At 57.0% G+C, this 19,478-nt stretch overlaps 6 protein-coding genes and 1 non-coding gene across 7 annotated transcripts; 4 read left to right on the forward strand and 3 right to left on the reverse strand.

The window, feature by feature from the left end:
* Positions 1-686: 686 nt before the first annotated feature.
* Positions 687-3,391, forward strand: QBC33DRAFT_547323 (uncharacterized protein). The gene has a single exon (XM_060428723.1). The coding sequence runs from the start codon at positions 761-763 to the stop codon at positions 3,278-3,280; it is 2,520 nt and encodes an 839-aa protein (XP_060280669.1). The 5' UTR covers positions 687-760; the 3' UTR covers positions 3,281-3,391.
* A 209-nt stretch (positions 3,392-3,600) lies between these two features.
* QBC33DRAFT_561848 (uncharacterized protein) lies at positions 3,601-4,171 on the reverse strand (the record flags this gene model as incomplete). Its single annotated transcript, XM_060430165.1, has 2 exons — positions 3,601-3,990; positions 4,085-4,171. The coding sequence occupies 2 exons, from the start codon at positions 4,169-4,171 to the stop codon at positions 3,601-3,603; spliced, it is 477 nt and encodes a 158-aa protein (XP_060280670.1).
* A 930-nt stretch (positions 4,172-5,101) lies between these two features.
* QBC33DRAFT_517739 (putativediketo-d-gluconic acid reductase a) lies at positions 5,102-6,205 on the reverse strand (the record flags this gene model as incomplete). Its single annotated transcript, XM_060426204.1, has 4 exons — positions 5,102-5,839; positions 5,906-5,963; positions 6,043-6,053; positions 6,131-6,205. The coding sequence occupies 4 exons, from the start codon at positions 6,203-6,205 to the stop codon at positions 5,102-5,104; spliced, it is 882 nt and encodes a 293-aa protein (XP_060280671.1).
* Positions 6,206-7,387: 1,182 nt separating this feature from the next.
* Positions 7,388-13,793, forward strand: QBC33DRAFT_580366 (uncharacterized protein; the record flags this gene model as incomplete). The annotated part of the gene is made up of 8 exons (XM_060431199.1): positions 7,388-7,489; positions 7,597-8,721; positions 9,989-10,157; positions 10,534-10,535; positions 10,597-10,754; positions 10,865-11,548; positions 11,588-11,896; positions 11,930-13,793. 8 exons carry the CDS (start codon positions 7,388-7,390, stop codon positions 13,791-13,793), a joined length of 4,413 nt encoding a protein of 1,470 aa, XP_060280672.1.
* A 647-nt stretch (positions 13,794-14,440) lies between these two features.
* QBC33DRAFT_t63 lies at positions 14,441-14,527 on the forward strand. The gene has a single exon. It is a non-coding gene; the product is annotated as a tRNA-Asp (tRNA).
* Positions 14,528-16,027: 1,500 nt separating this feature from the next.
* Positions 16,028-17,864, forward strand: QBC33DRAFT_200615 (TfdA family taurine catabolism dioxygenase TauD). The gene is made up of 5 exons (XM_060422575.1): positions 16,028-16,310; positions 16,385-16,723; positions 16,800-17,171; positions 17,267-17,368; positions 17,451-17,864. The coding sequence occupies exons 1-5, from the start codon at positions 16,218-16,220 to the stop codon at positions 17,652-17,654; spliced, it is 1,110 nt and encodes a 369-aa protein (XP_060280673.1). The 5' UTR covers positions 16,028-16,217; the 3' UTR covers positions 17,655-17,864.
* A 60-nt stretch (positions 17,865-17,924) lies between these two features.
* Positions 17,925-19,337, reverse strand: QBC33DRAFT_517744 (putative amidoligase enzyme-domain-containing protein; the record flags this gene model as incomplete). Its single annotated transcript, XM_060426205.1, has 3 exons — positions 17,925-17,964; positions 18,466-19,006; positions 19,106-19,337. 3 exons carry the CDS (start codon positions 19,335-19,337, stop codon positions 17,925-17,927), a joined length of 813 nt encoding a protein of 270 aa, XP_060280674.1.
* Between the last annotated feature and the right edge of the window lie 141 nt (positions 19,338-19,478).

A 19,478-nucleotide genomic window follows, 5' to 3' on the forward strand; every position in this document is an offset into this window, starting at 1 on the left:
CTGGGAGCAGTGTGCTCCCTTTTCCGTGCATCTAACTTCCGATTCCTCGCCGACAAGATCAGTCCAATGGTAGGCTAGTAAATCCATCAACTTGGTCAGAGAAATGTCGAGATGGTCCTTCAGAATGGTAATAAGTACCGTAACTGTGAATAGTCCATCTCGCCGTGACTCTTGACATCTCTACACTCCTCTCCAGATATGAAACCTTGTCTACAGGTCGGGTTTGCCCTCCAGACTTAAGCAACCTGTCTGATCAGCAAGAGGAGCGAACCTAAAGCCCCTGTGCAGACCAGCTTTACATACTCATTACTGAGTCCAGGGATCTACCCTTCTCGAGAAGCGGTAGAGTGTGAATGCAGCAGCATTGCACTTTCTTTTCGTCCATTCTTGTCCGAGTTGATGGCCACATCCTTGAGCCAGCCGCGCCCTTCCGTCTCTTCCACTGCTATGCTCTCCGTTGTAGGTCTTACTTTTTGGGCGCAGGGAAACATACCTAGTCAAAACGGCTGTCAATGTAGGTAGTTCCCGTCCTTAAGTCGATGGGAGATGGAGATGGGATGGCATGTGACATGGGGTGCAGTTCCAAGTCTTAAGGTGCCCCGCCATTGCGTCATGTGACTCCCCACCAGCTTCGCGTCAATCGGCGAAGCTTCAAATCGCGATGTGACGCGCCGCTCCCGTGTCTCCACGACCAAATCTCAACAAATCGGGACCTCCTGTGACTGCTCAGTGAGCATTCTCTGACCACAACGATGCAAAAATGCGGCAGAACACCTTCACGATCGTGCCGAATCCGCTGGGCATGCAAGGCCTCATCCAGCGACAAGCAGGCGAAACTCCGAGCCGACGCCCGATGACATCGAAGCAAGCACAGAAGCTCTACAAGCAGGCAACCCGACAGCCTCGTATTTCCAAGGCCGAACAGAGGCGACGTGACAAGGAAGAACAGGAACGCATACGAAAAGAATTAGAGAAGGAGAAGCAGGCCGCCAAGGCTCGCTCGGCCAGGGAGAAGAAGAAGGTAAAAGAGCAGCAGGCCCTGGAGGACAAGAAGCGGAAAGGCCTACCCATCGTCGACGTGCACCCCAGCCAAGATACAATCTCACGGTTTGTGAGGGGGAACGGCGTGGGAAAGAAGAGAGACTCCGCCGGAAACCAGTTCAATCTCCGACCGGTTGCCGAGGAGGAAGAAGATGCAGAATCAGCGACAGAGGGACTATCGGACGAGGAGGGGAGCGTGGAAACGATCCAAACAGATTCAGAGATCCCAGCTGCAGCAGCTGAGCGACAAGATTCTCGGTCAAGAGAGTCCAAGCGGCTGCGGGTAGACGCTCAAGAAAACCCCTCGAAAGAAGAAGATAGGGGAGAGGACGGGGAACAACCCGGGGAGAGGTTTGCTCCGGTTCTAATCAGAAAGCTTTCCGAGCAGAGATCGAGGGAAAGTAGTATAAACATCGACGACCCGACCATCGAGACCATGGTCCAGACTCAGCTGATCTCTGAGGCCAGCGCCGCCGCGAGCAGCTCAGTCAGACGGCCTCAATCACCCAAGGAGCCTCCAGTTGTCCCTCCCACTCACATCAGCCATAATAACGAACTAAAAGAAGCCCAGAAACAGAGTCCTGCCGTACTTATCAGGGTGTCGAGCGAGAAAAGCCCCAACGGGGCAGTTCGGAACCCCCCTCAACTGCGGCCGCTGTTCCGAGAAGTTCCCATAGATGCCTTCCTCATCCCGGGACTGGAGGAAAAAGCACGATTAGGACAGAGATACGTGTCCCCATTTAGACCAGCGCCCAAACCCCTTCCGAGTGCGAGACATCGAGCCGTGGCGCCGGTCCCGTCGATGCCTCGCTTTAAACCACAAATCCTGACCCCAGATGGAAGGACAGAGAGGCCAAAATTCCTCCCTAAGCATCTTTGCACGCCTGCATCTCGACCGCAGTCTGACAAGGCTTCCAAGGTGCCCGGACAGGAGTCACAAAGTCTCCAGGCTTCCTCAATGCCCCCATCGAGCACACAGCTTTTCGTCCTCTCACACCTGGATGACTTTCCTTCGCCATCTCAAGAAGTACGAGAACTGCAGGAGCTGGAGCTTCCTTCGGTTCCCGTTTCGAAACCAGCTGTGCCACATCCTCCATCCATTTTTAGGAAGAAGCTAGTATCGAAACCAGCACCCGACCCTGGTGTGAGCACTTCTGCCTCTGACGCCAGACCCAACCAACAAGAGCAGACGACCGCCCTGCCTTTCTTCTCAACGCAGGATTTCGTCCTCTCTTCGCAGGATCAACGTGAGCTAGAACAAGGCGCGGAAACACCGAGTAAAGCCGGAAAGGACGACTCGAATGGCACAGAACCCCAGGTAATTAACAAGTCAGGACATGGCGGGTCAAATGCCTTTGGTCGGAGCTTCACCTGCGCTCATGCTAGGGGTGCAACTCCGGCCGAAATACCCAAGCAGCCGCATCCGGCACATCTGAGAGAGGCTGGTGGGGGTAGCCAGCACCGATCGACTGCGACCGCCGGTACCAGGCAGGACTTGCGGAGACCATCTCTTGCCAACCAGAATGGCGCACAGAAGTCCCAAGATCGCGCCCCTGGCCGCTCATCCAGCCGGATATCAGCGCGACAGTCTCAGAATACCCAACGCAGCACCGACGGCGCAGTGCGTGTCGATGCCCCGACCCAAGCCCGTTCCCAGAACCCTCCCGCCATCGCCGTTGGGAGTGCCGCAAGACCGCCATCACCACATCCCGCACCCGCACGCGACGCAGAAAGCGCCGATCCTTGTGCTGAACGACTGGAACCCGGGTCATCCACCGCCCGCCCAGAAAAGGGGCGGTTCTTCACCTCAAGCAACAGGGAGGCCTTCTTCCTCGCCAAGGAGAGGAGCATGCAGACGTACCGGGAAGAAGAGAGGAGGCGGGAGACCGAACGCCGGGAACAAGAGTGGATGGAGCAGAAGCGACGGGAGGAGGAGTGCAAGGAGGATGACTTGGAAATCCTCATGCAGCATGCTGATGAATTCGATAAGGATGAAGAAAGCCTCGAGCCAGCACGAGATGGGGTTCAGGAGTCACTCGAGGAGGAGCAGAGCAAATGCCATGGCGGAATCTCCTCGGATGGTGGTCATGGCAAAACCGAACTCGAGGCGCAGGTTCCGACACAGGTCAACGCTTCGCAGGAGACGGACTATGGAGATCTCGGCTGGGCTGAGGGAGCCATGGATGTCCTGGAGAACTTGATGGAACAGGATGATTTCTGGGATGACGACTTTGTATAACCATCACGGGCATGGAGGGGGTTGGGGCTTTGTATCATGTCATGAATGAGACGACTGCATTGGAGGGCCAGCATGGTTTGGGTAGGTATAGAGTTGCCGATACACCCTTGAGCGTTCAATATCAGATGAACATGGATGCCCAAGGACGCTCGATTCAGCAATCAATCGTCCCAGTCCTTCGAGGAAGTTGTGCAAACCCAGGATACGCCAACAACAAGAGATATCAGATTTTACAGAGTCGTTTAACAAGACACATTGACTACCAGCAGCCAACTGCCCGACTTCCCCATCCTCACGCCCTCCCCCCAACTTTTTCACACCTACTCCCGGTCCGCCCTCACGCCATGAACCTTCCCCTCGACCGTTTCCCTCCCCTGCGACGCGCCAACACCCTCGAGCCCACCCCCCTCCTTCTTGCGCCTGCCCGGGTGCGCGCCGTGCTCCTCACGACCCTCCTGGCCGCCCAGCGGCCGCCCGTGCAAGGCGTCGGTCCGGTTGTAGATGTCGCGATCCGTCGAGCCGGACAACGAGGCCTGCGCGTCCGCGCGCGTGCCGGGCTGCTGCTCCGCGGACTCGCTGGAGACGTGCCCCGGGACGTCGTTGTATGGGTTGGGCTGGAAGGTGGATTCCTTGGGGGCCGTGCCGGCGGGGAGGGTCTCGGCGTGGAAGGTCGGGAGGGCGGCGTTGCCGCGCTCGTTGCCGGGTTTGACCTGGTGGGTTGGGGGTTAGGGTGGTGGTTCAAAAGGGGGGGGGAGGGGGTGGATGGGAGGGAAGGGGGTGGATGGGAGGGAAGGGGGGACTTGCCCATTTGGGGTTTGCTGGCTCTGAGTGCGGGACACGGGCGTGGAATTCGCCTTGGTTTGAGACGGATTCGAAATTGCTTGATGACATCTTTTTGTGTTGTTGAAGCTGGGGTTCTGATGCTAAGGGTATCGAATGTAATGGAGGTACGGATCCGTACAGTAGGCTGTTTTGTCTTGATAGAATAGATAGATACTGGGCTGTTAATAGTACTTGGGTGACGAGGAAATCGAGGAGTTTCTATATTCTACTTGTTCAACATTCTGTGGAGTCCCAATGTCGATGACATCAAGTTGACCTGGACTGTTGCATCATCGCACCGAGCATTTGCCTGACCAACTCACTCCATAGAGCCAGCTAGAATCGCCAGTGGCGACCTGGGATCTCCCTCCGCAATACGACGGCTCGATTCGATACAGCCCTAGATCTGTGGAGCCTTGAGGAACATGATTCTACATGTGTATGTCTTGAGGTTGTGCCTGAGCCTCAATGTTGAGCATGACGTCAGGCTGTTTCTACATCGGCTGCCGATTTGCACTCTTTGACTCGATGGTACTTCAAACGACTAAGAGATGACGCAACTGAACACTGGACGGTATTTAGGGGCCACCAAAGTTTGAGAGACAACGTGTGGTTCGTCTGCGATGTTGAATATTATCTTAGCTTTCGGGGCAATGTCCCGTGAATCCTGCTAACTAAATACCTACGATGTGTGCATATATACCGATTCTCCTTAGTCTCCCAACTATCCAAGGCCGACCTGCAGCTCAATACTGTCAGCTCTTCAACCTGCAGGGGCTGGTGTCTATGGTAAGGGGGTGGCGTAACCCCTGAAAAGGTTCAGTCCGCCTACCGTATCAAGTACCAATGAGAGGTACTCAATTACACGCTGGCATGGAATAAATATATAAGGAGTCGAGGCATTTTTAATGATGATTGTGTGTATTTTCCTACTAGTGTGTTCTCACAGCCTCGGTCGCGATTCGCCATGTTAACTACAGGGAATCACCCGACACCCAGTTACTCCTCCAACTTGGAGACGACCGGATCCCAGCAGACGGGCTTGTACTCGGTCGTCTCCAGCTCCTTGACCTCGTCGGGGGTCAGCTGGAAGTCGTAGAGCTCGGCATTGGCCCTGATGCGCTCCGGGGTGGCGCTCTTGGGCAGGGGGATGTGGCCCTTCTGCAGGCTCCATCGGACGAGGACCTGGGCCTCGGACTTGCTGTACTTGTCGGCCAGCTTCTTCAGCACCGGCTCACCCCACCTCTCGCCCCGGACCAGCGGGCTGTAGGCCTCGACGGCGACGCCGCGCTTGCGGCACCACTCGACGATGTCGTTCCTCGCGCACCAGGGGTGGATCTCCCACTGGCCGACGCTCAGGACGCCGCCCTTGCCCTTGCCGCCGCGCTCCTCCTCCAGCTCGGTGATGTGCTTCTCCAGCTCGTCCAGGTGGTGCACCCCGTAATTGCTGACGCCGATGCTGCGCACCTTGCCGGCCTCGACGGCCTCGACCAGAGCTCGCCACGCGCCCTTGCGCGCCGCAGAGCCACCGTAGGGCGCGTGGAGGAGCATCAGGTCGATGTACTCCAGCCCCGACTCCCGGAGCGTTGTCTCCACCTGCGCCTTGGTGCTCTCGTAGTTCATCGAGCGGGGAGGGACCTTGGAGGTGAAGAAGATGTCCTCGCGCTTCGGGGCCGACGACGCCCGGATGGCCTTGCCGCAGCCGGCTTCGTTCTTGTAGGCGGCGGCGGAGTCGATCTGAACTTGGGGTCAGATTTGGGAGCGGGGCATTGGGGAGACGCGGAAGAACTTGGAAAGACTCACATGGCGGTAGCCGGATTTGAGGGCCTCTATGACGACTTGCTCGGCTTGATCAGCGGGGCTGGAGTGCGGTTATTGCGGTCAGCGAGATGGACAACAGTAGAGAGAGGCCCTTAGGACTCCTAGCGTCAGGTGCTCACGTTTGCCAAACCTGGGAGGGTCGTTAGTATAGCAATTCCCATGTTTAAACCCCCCCCTGCGCTAATACGGTGACCAGGTAATACATACACCGAAACCCAGCTGTGGGATCTCGTGCCCGCTTGGGAGCTTGATCTTGGTCTGGAGAGTGAGTGAGGAAGCCATTGTCACTGATGGTTAACTGGGTAGTTGGTGATGATTGGTTGGGCGGGTTGTTGATAGAATATCGTATGTTCTGATGAGAGGCAGAAACGGGTTGGGCGACAGTTAACAGTTATATATTCCAACTCGAAAGAGGTGGATTTCTAATCATTCAGACGTTCAAAGTCCGATACAGATGCGGTCTTAAGTCGGAGATAGCAAATGTCCCCCCATGGATTGGTAATAGACAGTGCAACGCGTACTAGTGACGCCTGAAAATGTGCGAGCAAGAAGTAGGATATATATACATTCAGGGACGCCGGTTCTCGGTGATCTACAATACTCTTAGGTATAGTGTCATTGAAACTGCATTTGGATGACGAGAACTGCGGTCGTTGGTTGAGGGTTGATGTCATCGTGATTGCAGATTACCCCGCCAAAACATTCAGCGTAAGGGAGGGGGAGGGGTGTGGGGGGCCGCATGCAAATGGAGCCTTTCCGCGTGGAGATGGCGGGATGGAATTGCGTGCTCTGTGAAAGGTTTACCTTGATGGCTCCGGCTCAGGTATTTACTCGGCAGCCTGAGCCGCATGCTCCCCCCCCACCGCGATTCTCCTCACCCCCCACCGCGCACACCCCGACTCTCCTTTTATTACTTGCCGTGAGCCGTGACAGGTTGTCCCCACACTCCAAGACCCGGGATTGGGGGGGCCGAGTTCCAGATCTGACCTGAAAGAATGGCCGCATTTTCTCGCCTTGCACAAGTCGGCTCTGGTGCCTGCCACCTGCCTGCCGCCTGCCTGCCACCTGCCTGCCGCCTGCCTGCCACCTGCCTTCTCGGAAGCTGGTTTCCTTCGACAACATGGGCTGCATAACAGTAATAGGAGTGGAAGGGATAAGACGTGCAACAATGGGTCAGATTGCAAACTCAAATTATAACTTACCATGTAGGTAACTTCCAGGTTAGGTATTCTAAAGCCTTGCACAGTTCTGGCCAAGAGGCAAATGAAGTCGGGTAGGGTGACTACCCCGCCATTCTTGATTCTACCCCACCACAGCTTTCTCGACACAAATCACATCCTTCTCGTGTGCCAACAATAATACCCAACGTCAAACGGTTTTGGTTCTAGTTCCATCCCTGTTTCACTAGCTCTTGCTGAATACTTTTGTATAACCCTTTATCCGACCTTGGAGCTTTCTTTCGACATGCGTCTGTCTGGTGGAAAGAAGGCGGCTATCGACCTTCTCGAGTTCGGTGGCAATGACGACGATGTCGTCTCTCTCCTGCCCGAGGAGCCTGAAGATATGGTGAGTGTGGCCTGATAGAGTCCATTCCAATCTCCCTGCTAGGGGGAGCCTGCCACAGATCAACCAAAGCCGTGAGATACTAATCTGGCGAACTTTCATTCCTCTAGTGGCACGCCAACAACCTCATCTCCCCCGAGGACATCCTCAAAGCACACGCCATCCGGAAAGTCACCCGCACAACCAACACTGGCAGCACCAGCTCGGAGCGTGTCCACACCGACCTCACTATCCGAGTAACCTCGACCTTCTTTGACCCGGCAGCCTCACAACTGCACGTCTCCGGCACTGTGGTGAGGGAAAATGCCAATGTCAACATCGGCCAGTACCACACCCTCGACCTCGAGCTCAACCGGCCCTTCACACTGTTGAAACCGAACGGCTGGGATTCGGTTGCGACCGAGACGCTGCGCGAGTCACTGCGACAGGGCCGGGGCGACGACCTGGCCGCCGTGGTGATGCAGGAGGGGTTGGCCAACATCTGCGTCATCACCGAGTTCAGGACGATCCTGAAGCAGCGGGTCGAGCACAGGATATCCGCGAAGCAAGCCCAGGGCGGGGACAGCAGCTCGCGGGCCTTCTTCGAGAAGACGCTCTCTACCCTGCTCCGGGCCGTCGACTTCGACAAGCCGCGGCCGCTCCTGCTGGCGAGCCCCGGGTGGGCGGCGGCCGATTTTAAGAAATACATACAGGACGAGGGCAACCGCAAGGCGGACAAGAAGCTGCAGGCGCTGGCGCGCGAGGCCGTCGTGGTGCGGTCTAGCACGGGCCACGTGCACAGCCTCAACGAGGTCCTCAAGAGCCCCGAGGTGCAGACGACGATGAAGGACAAGAAGTACAGCAACGAGACACGGCTGATGGACGACTTCTTCCAGCGGCTCCGCCAGGACGACGACCGGGCCTGCTACGGCCCGGCGCCGGTGGCGAGGGCGGTCAACGAGGGCGCGGTCGGGGCCGGTGGCGGGACGCTGCTGGTCAACAACTCGCTCTTCAGGAACATGGACATCGCCACGAGGAGGAAGTACGTCGCGCTGGTGGACAAGGTCAAGGAGACGGGCGGGGAGGCAAGGGTGCTGAGCAGCGACCACGAGAGCGGGGAGAGGCTGGATAAGCTGGGCGGCATTGCGGCGATCCTGACATATCCGATCTACGACCTTGATGAAGATACAGAAGAGGAGGAGGTGGGAGATGAGGGTGGTGGTGGTGGTGGAAGCGCTGCTGCGGGGGAGACGATGGTGTTATAGTTTGGATCCTTGTTCCTGGTTCATGTTGTTTGCAATTTTTTTGGAATCTCTGCGGCGCGTGTCTCTGCATTACGGGATAGAGTATAGAGGCGCTTATATGAGCGCCTGCAAATAACTACCTAGGCGGCATCTGAAGAGCCCCGTCTATTATGACGCGAGTGGCAGTTGTGGCACCGGGCCTGTGCGGGTTCCGGCGTGGATACACGCCAGTTCCAGCGGTTGTTGCCGGCAAATGTTGTGAGGCGTCCCTGCCGAAGCGCTTCTGATGACGCAGTTGCCCATGCACTATGAAGTACCTATGCCTACAGCCCACCAGCGTCAGCACAGTACCACGGCCGTGGGATTGCAGGGCGCCATTGGGAGTGCATCTTCTCATGAAACTGCCCCTTTAAACTTTGTCGTTCCCGTCTTCGCACCTCGTCCCAAGAGCCGGAATCCCCCGATTTGCAGGCTTCCATGTAGGTACCCGTGCAACGCCAAGATACGCCATTACGTACCCCGACAGATTGCACTGGTGGGCATTCGGGCAGATGACGTCTCCCGTATCCCCGTTTGTTCAGCCCCGAGACCACATCATTAGCCAATGAGCCAATGGCCAACACTTGGTCAGAGCCATGACGCCTCGAGCTGGCATTGGAGTTTCCTTTGAGAAGAATTTACCCGTTCCGGTGCTGCTAAGGCCAGTCCATTACCTATGTACACTATTTACTGTACGGATACTACTCTTATTACTGCGTAGTAAGTATACACTATTTCGCACTAGGGTGTAGACTCCATGATGCAACCTAGGTTGGGTAGCGAGGCCAGGCAACCAATCAACAGTTCGTCGGGCAAGATGAGAACAGGCTCGCATTCTTCTCGGACATTTCGCAGCCAAGCTTTTTCCGCTCTGCGTAAACGAACCGAACCCCTATCAAGCTATCAAGCTACAGTACCAGCTCTTGCAGGACGTCATTGCTCCTTAACTCGTTGCAGCTTAAAGCTAGCAAAACATGGTTGCTCCGTAAAGGGTCGGCTGAGACGGCCGAACCCTTCTAGCTAGGTCTAGACCAGTCATCTGTCGAGAAGGCCACATGGATGGGACCTAAATTCGGCACATTCGGATCCTGTCACGGCGCTCTCGCGTTTCGCTCCCACCGCCGCATTCCCAGCACAGCCAGCTTCTAAGCCTCTCCCCGACCAACCGCGCCTTCGAGGCTATGGAAGGAAGATGGCGCCTCTCCTGTCCGCCGTAAAAGCGAGACACGACCTCCAACAGCAGCAACAACAACACCAACAACACCAACAACATGATGAGCCCGCCCTCCCTGGCGGGACCCTGCCCAGCCCTGCAGACGGCACTCCGGCCTCTCCCGGTTCTGCGCCCCGCACATCGCTTTCCTTCCCTGCGCTTGGTCGGCCGTCAAAGTCACCCGCAGCCCTTGACGGTAAGTTGTACGCCCCGAGCGGCAACAGGTGATCCCATGTTGCGCATCCCCCGCCATGTCTCTCGCATGCATCCGCTGCTTTTATTAGCGTGGTATGATCTGGGATGTAGTCGAAGCTGACGTCGCCCTCGCACTCGCACCAGGTAGCGACAACACCGGGTTGGGCACCAGGGCCTCGCCGCGGCCGTCCCGAATCAATACGAATACGGCGGTGTCTGAGAAGGAGAAGGAGGGCCAACACCAGACGGATCGGGATGATCAATTGACAGGGTCCTCGACTGCCGCCATTGACCCGCTGTCCCAGGTGAGTGCATATGCTTTTGAAAATGGCGGGCCCCCCATGCTCAATGTCTCGGCTTCCTCCCTAGCTGCTGAGGAGTGTGCGGGAATCGCCAACCGGACACACGGTTCTGACAAGGCATTTGTCTGGACGCTGTAGCACATATTCGTGAGAACAAACACCGACCATTCGATACCACAACGACTACGGACCCAGTCGAAGGCCGAGATTTCGATTCCTGACAGCCTGACCCGACCTGGCTCCGGCCTTTCGACTAAGCTCTCGGCGCCATCTGGGGATGCCTCAAAGGAGAAAAAGTACGTTCGCTCCCTTTTCCGTCGCAGGCAGGACCGACTCTAGCCTACGAGGGGTCGTGGAGGAACAACGGGGTGATCAATTGCTAAATATCCCCTGTCCATTGTTACAGGAAAGGGGTCTCATTCCTCAGCCGCCTCAGTATGCGCGGCAGCAAGAAGAAGGACACGGGCGATCTCGACTCCGAATCCGAGCTTGGCGGCGAAGCGCGAACAGATGGTGCCCATGCCCGCCTCTTCACCCAATCAATTGCTGGAGGTGGCTTCATCCCACAACACAAGGAACCGCCGCGATACATTCGGACGAAGGTGCATCACAAGACGGTTCGCGAATTCAACCGCATGTTCCTGGCACAGCAGTTGGTCGGGACACAGCCCTTGAAGGCAGCCGACCAGACTCAGGGCGATGCCGAGAAACAGGAGGAGATAACCCCAGCGGAGACATCGTCTGCACCTGCTCCTACCGGCGAGAGGGGGGCTACGAAAGCGGGCGGAGCTATATGGGCGGCCGAGTTCAGCAAGGACGGAAAGTACCTCGCCGCGGCTGGACGAGATCGGGTCGTCCGGGTCTGGGCTGTCATCTCGACCCACGAGGAGCGCCGGGCGCACGAGGAAGAAGAGGCGGCTAATGGCGGTACCGGAGAGAGACTCAGTGCGCCCGTGTTCAGCGGGAAGCCGTTCCGCGAGTTTGAAGGGCATACTGGGGAGATCTTGGACCTGAGCTGGAGCAAGAACAACTTCCTCCTCTCGTCGTCGATGGACAAGGCGGTGCGGCTATGGCATATCAGCAGGGATGTGTGCCTCTGCACCTTCAAACACAAAGACTTTGTCACCAGACTCGCCTTCCACCCGCGCGACGACCGCTTCTTCCTTGCAGGCTCTCTAGACACCATGCTGCGCCTCTGGAGCATCCCGGACAAGGCCATTGCGTACTCTGCTCAGCTGCCGGACCTCATCACCGCCGTGTCCTTCTCTCCCGACGGGAGGACCGCTATTGCCGGCCTCCTCAACGGACTGTGCCTCTTCTACGACACAGATGGCCTCAAGTTGCAAACACAAATTCACGTGCGCTCATCCCGGGGGAAGAATGCCAAGGGCAGCAAGATCACGGGCATCCAGACAATGGCCATCGTACCAGGGAGCACGTCAGCTCCGTGGCAAGGCAGGAACGTCGGTAGTCCGCCACCGCGCACCTCTACAGGTCCTGGCGAGGTCAAGGTTCTCATCACCTCGAACGATAGCAGGATTCGGATTTACAACCTGCGGGACAAGACCTTGGATGCCAAGATAAAAGGCCACCAAAACGCTTACAGCCAGATCGCGGCGACCTTCTCCGACGACGGAAAGTACGTCATTTGCGGCAGTGAGGACCGCAAGGCGTTCATCTGGAGCATGGGCATCGACATGTCCGAGGCCAAGGACAATCGGCCGTGTGAGTATTTTGATGGACATGGCGAGATCGTTACAAACGCCATCTTCGCGCCCACCAGGAGCCGGATGCTACTCGATGCGAGCGGGGATCCGATCTACGATCTCTGTAACCCTCCTCCGGTGACGCTGATGAGCCTGGAGGAGGCGGCAAGTGCGAATGCCAGCCAGACAGCGCTCAGCGCCGAGGGTGACGGTGCAAATCCGGCGCCCGAACCAACGGCGGCGTCGAATGGCCACGGCCAAGCCAGGAGGCCAGAGGAATCTCCGGCATACATCGCCCGATCAAGGCATGTCGATGGTAATATCATTGTCACGACCGATGATACGGGCATCATCAAGGTCTTCCGCCAAGATTGTGCATTCCAAAAACGGAAACACGAGAGTTGGGAGACGGGAAGCACCTTCAGCAAGAAGATGGCAGGCCACGGCGGCGGCTTCGTTAGCCAGGCCTTGGGACGGAGCGGGAGCATCCTGACCAGGACAACCGCGAGCAGTGCGGCGCATAGTAGACGGGGTAGCCTAAGCCAGCCCGCGATGCCCGGCGGCATGGTGTCTCCTCTGCTTGGCGGCTTCAATACCAGCTCCGATCGCATAATATCATGGCGGCAGGGCATTGAAGCCGGCTCGGACAAGCGGACGAGCTCAATCAGGAGCGGAGGGACGCCAGCGCGCAGCGAGCGGTCGCTGAGCCCAAACAAGGCGAGCAGGACGCCGATGAGCTCGAGCGCGGCGAATCTAGCCAGCGGAGCGAGAAAATCGCCGTACTCGGGTTCTACCCGGCCGAACGGCCTTGCGAGTCCCAGCTCGAGTGTTTTCAGCGCGGCCACTGGCGAAAAAGGCTCACTAAGAGAGAGCACCCAACAAGAGGGGAAGTCCAAGGGCAAGGAAAAGGAAGACCCCGCAGCGCTTCCGACACCCAGCTTTACTTATCGCCCGGCAGAAGAGGAGGATCCGCTGAGGCTAGACCCGGCGGGAGCCAGCTACTTCTTCTGGAACCTGAACCGGTGGCGTAACATGGGGCCCCTCAAGAGCGGCAGACCGGGCCAGGGGGAGCGGAACATAAGCAGCAGCACCGGCGTCAGCCCGTTTTCGAACGCGGTCGCAAACACGAAGCAGCTAGAGCCCGCGAGAGGCGGGGGTATCAGTGGTAGTGACAGGGACGCGGAGAAGCACAAGGACAAGTCGTCGCGCCGCACGTCCCTCGGCCAGGCGATGGCCTCGAGGCGATCGACCTCGGCGGCATCGGAGGGCTCGGACAAGTCGGGCCGGCGGCGGACTCTCCCGCCGTCGTCGCTCAGCCGCGAGGTGGGCGACACGTCCGACGCCCCTCCACGGAGAGTGTCGAGGATATCGGCCGCCGGGGGGGACGGTGGCGACCGCGAGCACCTCGCGCCGGCGGCGGCGATGGAACACGGGCGCGGGCCGCACAGCCGGGGTGGCTCGATCATCAGCAAGCTCAGCTCGGAGCTCAGCAGCGAGCAGGAGGGCGCCGGGTGGGCCGAGGACGAGGAGATGCGCTGTAAGAAGTGCGGGGGCCGCGAGTTCAAGGCTAAGCAGGCGGCGGGGAGGCAGCAGCTGAGCTGCGGGAGGTGTGGGATGCTGGTCAGGTAACCTCCATTCCCCCCCTCCACTTCCCTTCCCCCCTACCTTCAACATGTATATCGAGGAGCTTATCTGGAGTCTCGGATGAGGTGGGTTGGAGATACCACTGCTTGCTTATATTTCAGCAGGTTGGCTGGAGTTGGAGTCACAAAAGGTTGGGGGGCCATATTGTGGATATACAGAACCTATATCTGTACATGTCTGCTGACATATCTAAATTTACTGCTCTGCATTATGGCAGGCATCCTCTTGAAGCTGCCTCTCGAATCCTTGTGCGTCTCGTCGCATTACATTTGAGCTCCACTGGTGGACGCCCCCGCAATGCTCACGGCCTGCTAAATTTGGTGGTGACCTCCATGCCAACTCCTGCCTAAATCCTACTACGCAGTAGAAACAGGCAGGCAGTATCCCGTATACCTAACTTTATTAAATATTAATGCCAATGAAGGACTCTGCGGTAGGCAGAATCAGGGCCAGGTAGGTCAATATATAAGCGGACGTAGTACGGATTACAAGCTGCAGCAATAGGACTTCCTGCCCTAGCCTAGTGGGGTGTAGTGAATTGGGGTAAACTAATGAATGGGTGTTATATACCAAAATGCCGCATTCACTTCCACAGCGGATCCACAGCTACATCAGGTGAATACACCTGCAAATCTTCCGTAGTATAGTGGTCAGTATACAAGCTTGTCACCATAACTTGGCACTCGCTTGGGACCCGGGTTCAATTCCCGGCGGGAGAGTTTTTTTTTGCCCAATTTTTTTTGTTTTCAACCTTACTCTAGCTACGTTTTTTTTCTTTTTTCCAGCTCTATTCATGCTCTTGTAAGACCAGATCAAAGCGTCCTAGTATAAAATACACAATAAAAATAATTCGGTATAGATGCCATACCCTACATATTGAACATTTTTCTTTTTCTTATCGAACAGTTGAGTCCAGTTATTAGTCACCCTAGTCGCGAACTGCGTTCTTCAACCTCCTTACAGAAAAGTTCAATTGACACCATTATCGACATGACCCGCGATCCCCGTCTCATGCTGGTGCTACTGCGCGCTGCCCCCATAGTGAGCCGAGATAGCCCCGAGCTCGAGAGTAAATACCACGGAATGGCTCACCCTGCTCACCTAGGGTGATACCCTTAAAGCGGCGGGCTGGGCAAATCCGGAGGAAGCCCGGGAATTCGAGCGCCATCATGTCCTGCTTGCCCCAGCCAACGTGGTCGGCGTGGATGTAAACCGTTGATACATGGAAGCGGGGGTCTGAGAGAAGATTCTCCGGGGACGCGTCCGAGATTGCTACTTTTGTGGTCGTCGCTCATCTTGGGAGTTCTCTTGGGGGCGTCACTTTCTCACGTCGAGCTTGCGGGAGCGGAAAATGCGGCACCGCATGTGTGTGTGGCCTGTCGGCTAGCCAGTTAAATCTGTGAACTCAGAGATGCAACTCTAATCCCATTGGTAATTAATATTATGCGACCATCGCAGACCAATTCTCCTGCATCAGCTTGCTTCAACGAGTCCCGTTTACTGTCGACAGCAAGACTGTGAGGAATCTCAAAGCACTATCTGCCGAAGCCGGGGCAGATGACTGGTTCGTCGCCGGAGTCTAACTGCTTTACTAATCACGGCCGACATCCGGGCTTTGAGGTGGAGTTCTCGGATTGCGAGGATCCCAAGCTACGGCCGTCCGCAACGGTCTTGACCTCTATCAAAGGCGGCGTCAACATAATTTGTACCCCGAACGCACGCCATCAGCATTAGAAATCCGTTCCATGTCCTTCGCTATTCGGTTCGATCTTTAAGGTTGCACATCGCGGAGCCTGGTCACCGTCTTACTGGACAGCCATGGCCGTCTTCGTCGTTCGTCATTTCTGCCAGAATCACGAAGCTCCGATCCGCATATTGACCACATCGATGAACAGGATTAGGAGCGAGACCCGGCACCCGACACCCGACACCCGACACTTAACTTTGGACAAGGAGAGCCAATCGCAGAGCTTCATCGTATCTGCTAGACCACATCTTCGACCATACATGCAGTGTGCCTCGGTGTAGCTCCCCCACGCCAACTCCCACATCAACCCACACTAATGTCGCACCAACCTACTGGCGTAGAAGGCCCATGCCACGATATGGATGCCGATACAATACCATTGACATCGTATGCAACCAGAATGGCGTATGTCCATGGTCAGCATGGTCAGCGATTCTCGTGTCTCGCCATAGGTCAAGATTTGACGTGATGATGGCACTGTCTCTTGTCGACTATGACCAAGTATAACTAACTCATTGCGCCCTGCGCATCTCTTCCATGGAGACTCGGTCATGAACCGCTCAGATTCATTATATCAACACTGATATCCTCTTCGGTGACTGAACAAACCGAAACCACTACTTATTCCCGCCAGCAACCCGACCGTGAATCACTGGAGCACAATGTCGACCACAACCACCGCCACCACTACCACTGCTGTGGAGACAGCCCCGATCACCTTGACGTTGGCGTATGACAAGGAGATCCACCAACAAGTAAGTTGATTGGATGCAGAACCCGCGAATCCATGTGGGAGCAACAAGGTTCCCGATAGCTGACCACCCCCCAGTACAAGTACGCGGACTACCTGCCAGTCTACGACGAGAAAACCCACTTTGGTCCCCTGCAGCCGTTTGACTTTGTGGACCGCGGCCTCGTGGCGAACAAGCAGAAGCCGAACCTGCTCCCCAAGGACAACCCAAGCGTCAAAGCCTCGAAGTTGACCCCGGTCATTGGCACCGAGATCCGCGGCCTGCAGCTGTCGGCGCTGAACGATCTGCAGAAGGATGAACTCGCGCTCCTCATTGCAGAGAGGGGCGTTGTCGTGTTCAGGGACCAGGATTTCAAGGACATCGGCGTCGAGAAGCAGAAGGCATTCGGGCGGTATTTCGGCCCCCTTCATATCCACGTGAGTTTCTCCCCATGCTTGGCAAATCAAATGCTCTGGCTCCGAGATATCTAATGCCTCGCTCCTGCATCTACAGCCCGTCGGAGCGCACGTCAAGGACCACCTCGAGCTCCACAACATCTACCTCGGCCCGGACAACGAATATCGTTCCCGGAGCAGGGGCAACAAGCTCACGACCACCGGCTACCACTCGGATGTGTCATATGAGCACCAGACCCCCGGCATCACAATCCTGACCCTCCTCTCCGTGCCCCCCACCGGCGGAGACACCGGCTGGGCCTCCCAGACCGCCGCCTACGCGCGGCTGTCCCAGCCCATCAAGACGCTCCTCGAGGGCCTCCGGGCCGAGCATAGCGGCTTCCCGCAGGCCGAGAACGGAAAACGGGACGGCAAGTTTGTGCGCCGGGACCCGATCAAGTCCGAGCACCCCATCGTCCGCATCCACCCGGTAAGTACAGCCTCCCCCCAGCCTCCCCAAAACAACACCCCAAGATATCGTGGTCGATTATTAGTTGGATTGGCTAACCAGCATGGTTTCGACAGGCGACTGGCCAGAAGGCGCTCTTCGTCAATCCCGGGTTCACGAAGCGGATCATCGGGCTGAGGGAAGAGGAATCTTCCGCGCTACTCAAGCTGCTTTTCAAGGTCAGCGGAACAAACTCCTAATGAAAGAAAAGAAATTCTGTATCTGTGTGAAAGCTTGGGCTGACTTGACTTGGGTCCGAAGCATATTTCCCTGGGACAGGATTTCCAGGTTCGTGTCAAGTGGGAGGAGGGCACCGTTGCTCTGTGGGACAACAGGGTCACGGCTCACACGGCCATTTCCGACTACAACGTCCATAACCCGCAAGAGGGACTGCGACACGGATTCAGGATCACCACCTTGGCTGACAAGCCTACGGGTGTGAATGGGCTTGAGTCGACGTGGTAAGGGGCTTATGAAGCTGAATCTCAGTGGGGATGCCATTGGCTCTTTCGATGGCCAACTTATGATACAAGAGGCAAAGCACTTTTTGACTTCCATCTCAGGTTCACTCAGAACCTTGTCACAATCATGTTTTAGTTCTTGATCACAATCTTGGAGAATCAGTAGTGTTGTTGAAATCCCAATGGCCCAGATCATATCGCCCAAGTTATTAGCACCAACTGACCTTCTAGTTGAGGAATTACAGGTGCCCCCCAGATATAATATCTCGACATCTCACTGGCTCGAGGTCGTGAAGATGAGCTGAAGTATCTGGCTATTTAGCAAGCAAGCAGAAACAGTTGACACTAGGTAGTAAGGGGAAGAAGGGATAACACGGGGCAATAGAAAAGGAGAAAGGAGGAAACCAGCCCCCCAAGTCCTCATTACATAAAGAGTGGCAGCATGTGAAGAAACATTGAAACTGGTCCAAACGCTGACCTCAGCAAACCGAGGATTCTGGCCCCGTCCCCAAATGCCAACACTCCACCACACCACCACCAGCCCCTGAAGTCATCATGCCACCCCCCCCCCCCCCCTCTTTTTTTTTCCTTTCAGCTCCCTCATCCCACTTCATCCAACCCTCTCAAACAACCCCTCAACACCCCCCAAGCCCTCCCACCCCAAAGCCCCCGCCCCACAAGCCAACAAGTCCCAAAGATCTCCAACCGACCCTCCCTCCTGCCCATCCATCCCCGTCCCTCCCCCGACCACCGCCCCCGCCACAAACGCAACCGCAAGAGTAATCCACTCAACCGCCTCCCCAGCCCCAACCGACCCAGGCGGCTGTCTAAACTCCACCGTCGCCGCACCCGCACCCGCCCCCTCCTCGGCGCCAACCATGCGCGAGAAATCCCACTTGTACACCTTCCCCCTGACCGCATCCGCCTTCCACCCATGCGCGCGCCCATACGGACTCGCCGCCGGGAAAAGATTCACCGCCTCTACGACTCCCGCATACCCACCACCCCCCGCAGCAGCAGCAGCAGCGCGGTCCACGACGGCGAGACAGTCCCCCAGCGCCGCAACGCCCCCCAGCGCCTCGCTGGCGCGGATGCTGCGGCACCAGTACTGCCCCGCGCGGCGGGCGGGCGGGAAGAGGAGGTCCAAGGCCGGCTCGTGGTAGAGCGCCGACTTGGCCAGGGCGGCGAGGTCGGCGGGGGAGAGCGGGTCGGGCGCGCCCGAGACGTGGACGTGGGTGCTGCAGTGCGGGGACGGGACGAGGGAGAAGGCCTTGTGGAGGGCCGTGAAGATGGTGTCTAGGTCGGCGGCCCAGTAGCTGTAGATTGGGTAGACGGGGGAGACGAGCTCGATGCCCCCTGGGGGAAATGTCAGTTGTTAAGCCCATCTGGGAAATGAAAGGAAAGAAGGGGGGCGCCGGGAGAGAGGGAGGACGGGGTGGGGGAAGTAATGCATACATAGGTTCTTGGCTGGCTGGCTGGGGATGGTGACTTCCTGCACGATGGACCATTCCCGGTAGTTCTCCCAGGACTTGTCGTTCCCGTCGTTGACGTGGTTGCTTATGCCCGCCTTCTGGAGCCTCTTGCTCAAGTCTTTGGCGAGGGACTTCCAGTTATGGTGGACCTTCTTCCGGCTTCCCAGCAGGAACTCCAGCTCGACGCCGAACTGGAACGAGTTGTGGCCTTCCATTATGCCGAAGCTACACGAGACAGGTGAACTTTGAGCGGTGACCTGGAACTGAGGGCGTAAAGAGAGCAAGAGACCAGAGCGAGACTATCTACTAGGATCTCTAAAGATATTGACCACGTGGACGATGTTATCCGGTAGACA

Source organism: Phialemonium atrogriseum, assembly GCF_030411735.1.
Source record: "Phialemonium atrogriseum strain 8032-3 unplaced genomic scaffold QBC33scaffold_24, whole genome shotgun sequence".
Lineage (NCBI taxonomy): Eukaryota > Fungi > Ascomycota > Sordariomycetes > Cephalothecales > Cephalothecaceae > Phialemonium > Phialemonium atrogriseum.

Excerpts from the sequence above, each read along its gene's own strand:
- QBC33DRAFT_547323 (XM_060428723.1), top strand. The coding sequence starts at position 761 with ATGCGGCAGAACACCTTCACGATCGTGCCGAATCCGCTGGGCATGCAA.
- QBC33DRAFT_200615 (XM_060422575.1), top strand. The coding sequence starts at position 16,218 with ATGTCGACCACAACCACCGCCACCACTACCACTGCTGTGGAGACAGCC. Across the intron at positions 16,724-16,799 it reads TCGGCCCCCTTCATATCCAC|CCCGTCGGAGCGCACGTCAA; the intron begins GTGAGTTTCTCC and ends CTGCATCTACAG. Across the intron at positions 17,369-17,450 it reads TACTCAAGCTGCTTTTCAAG|CATATTTCCCTGGGACAGGA; the intron begins GTCAGCGGAACA and ends TTGGGTCCGAAG.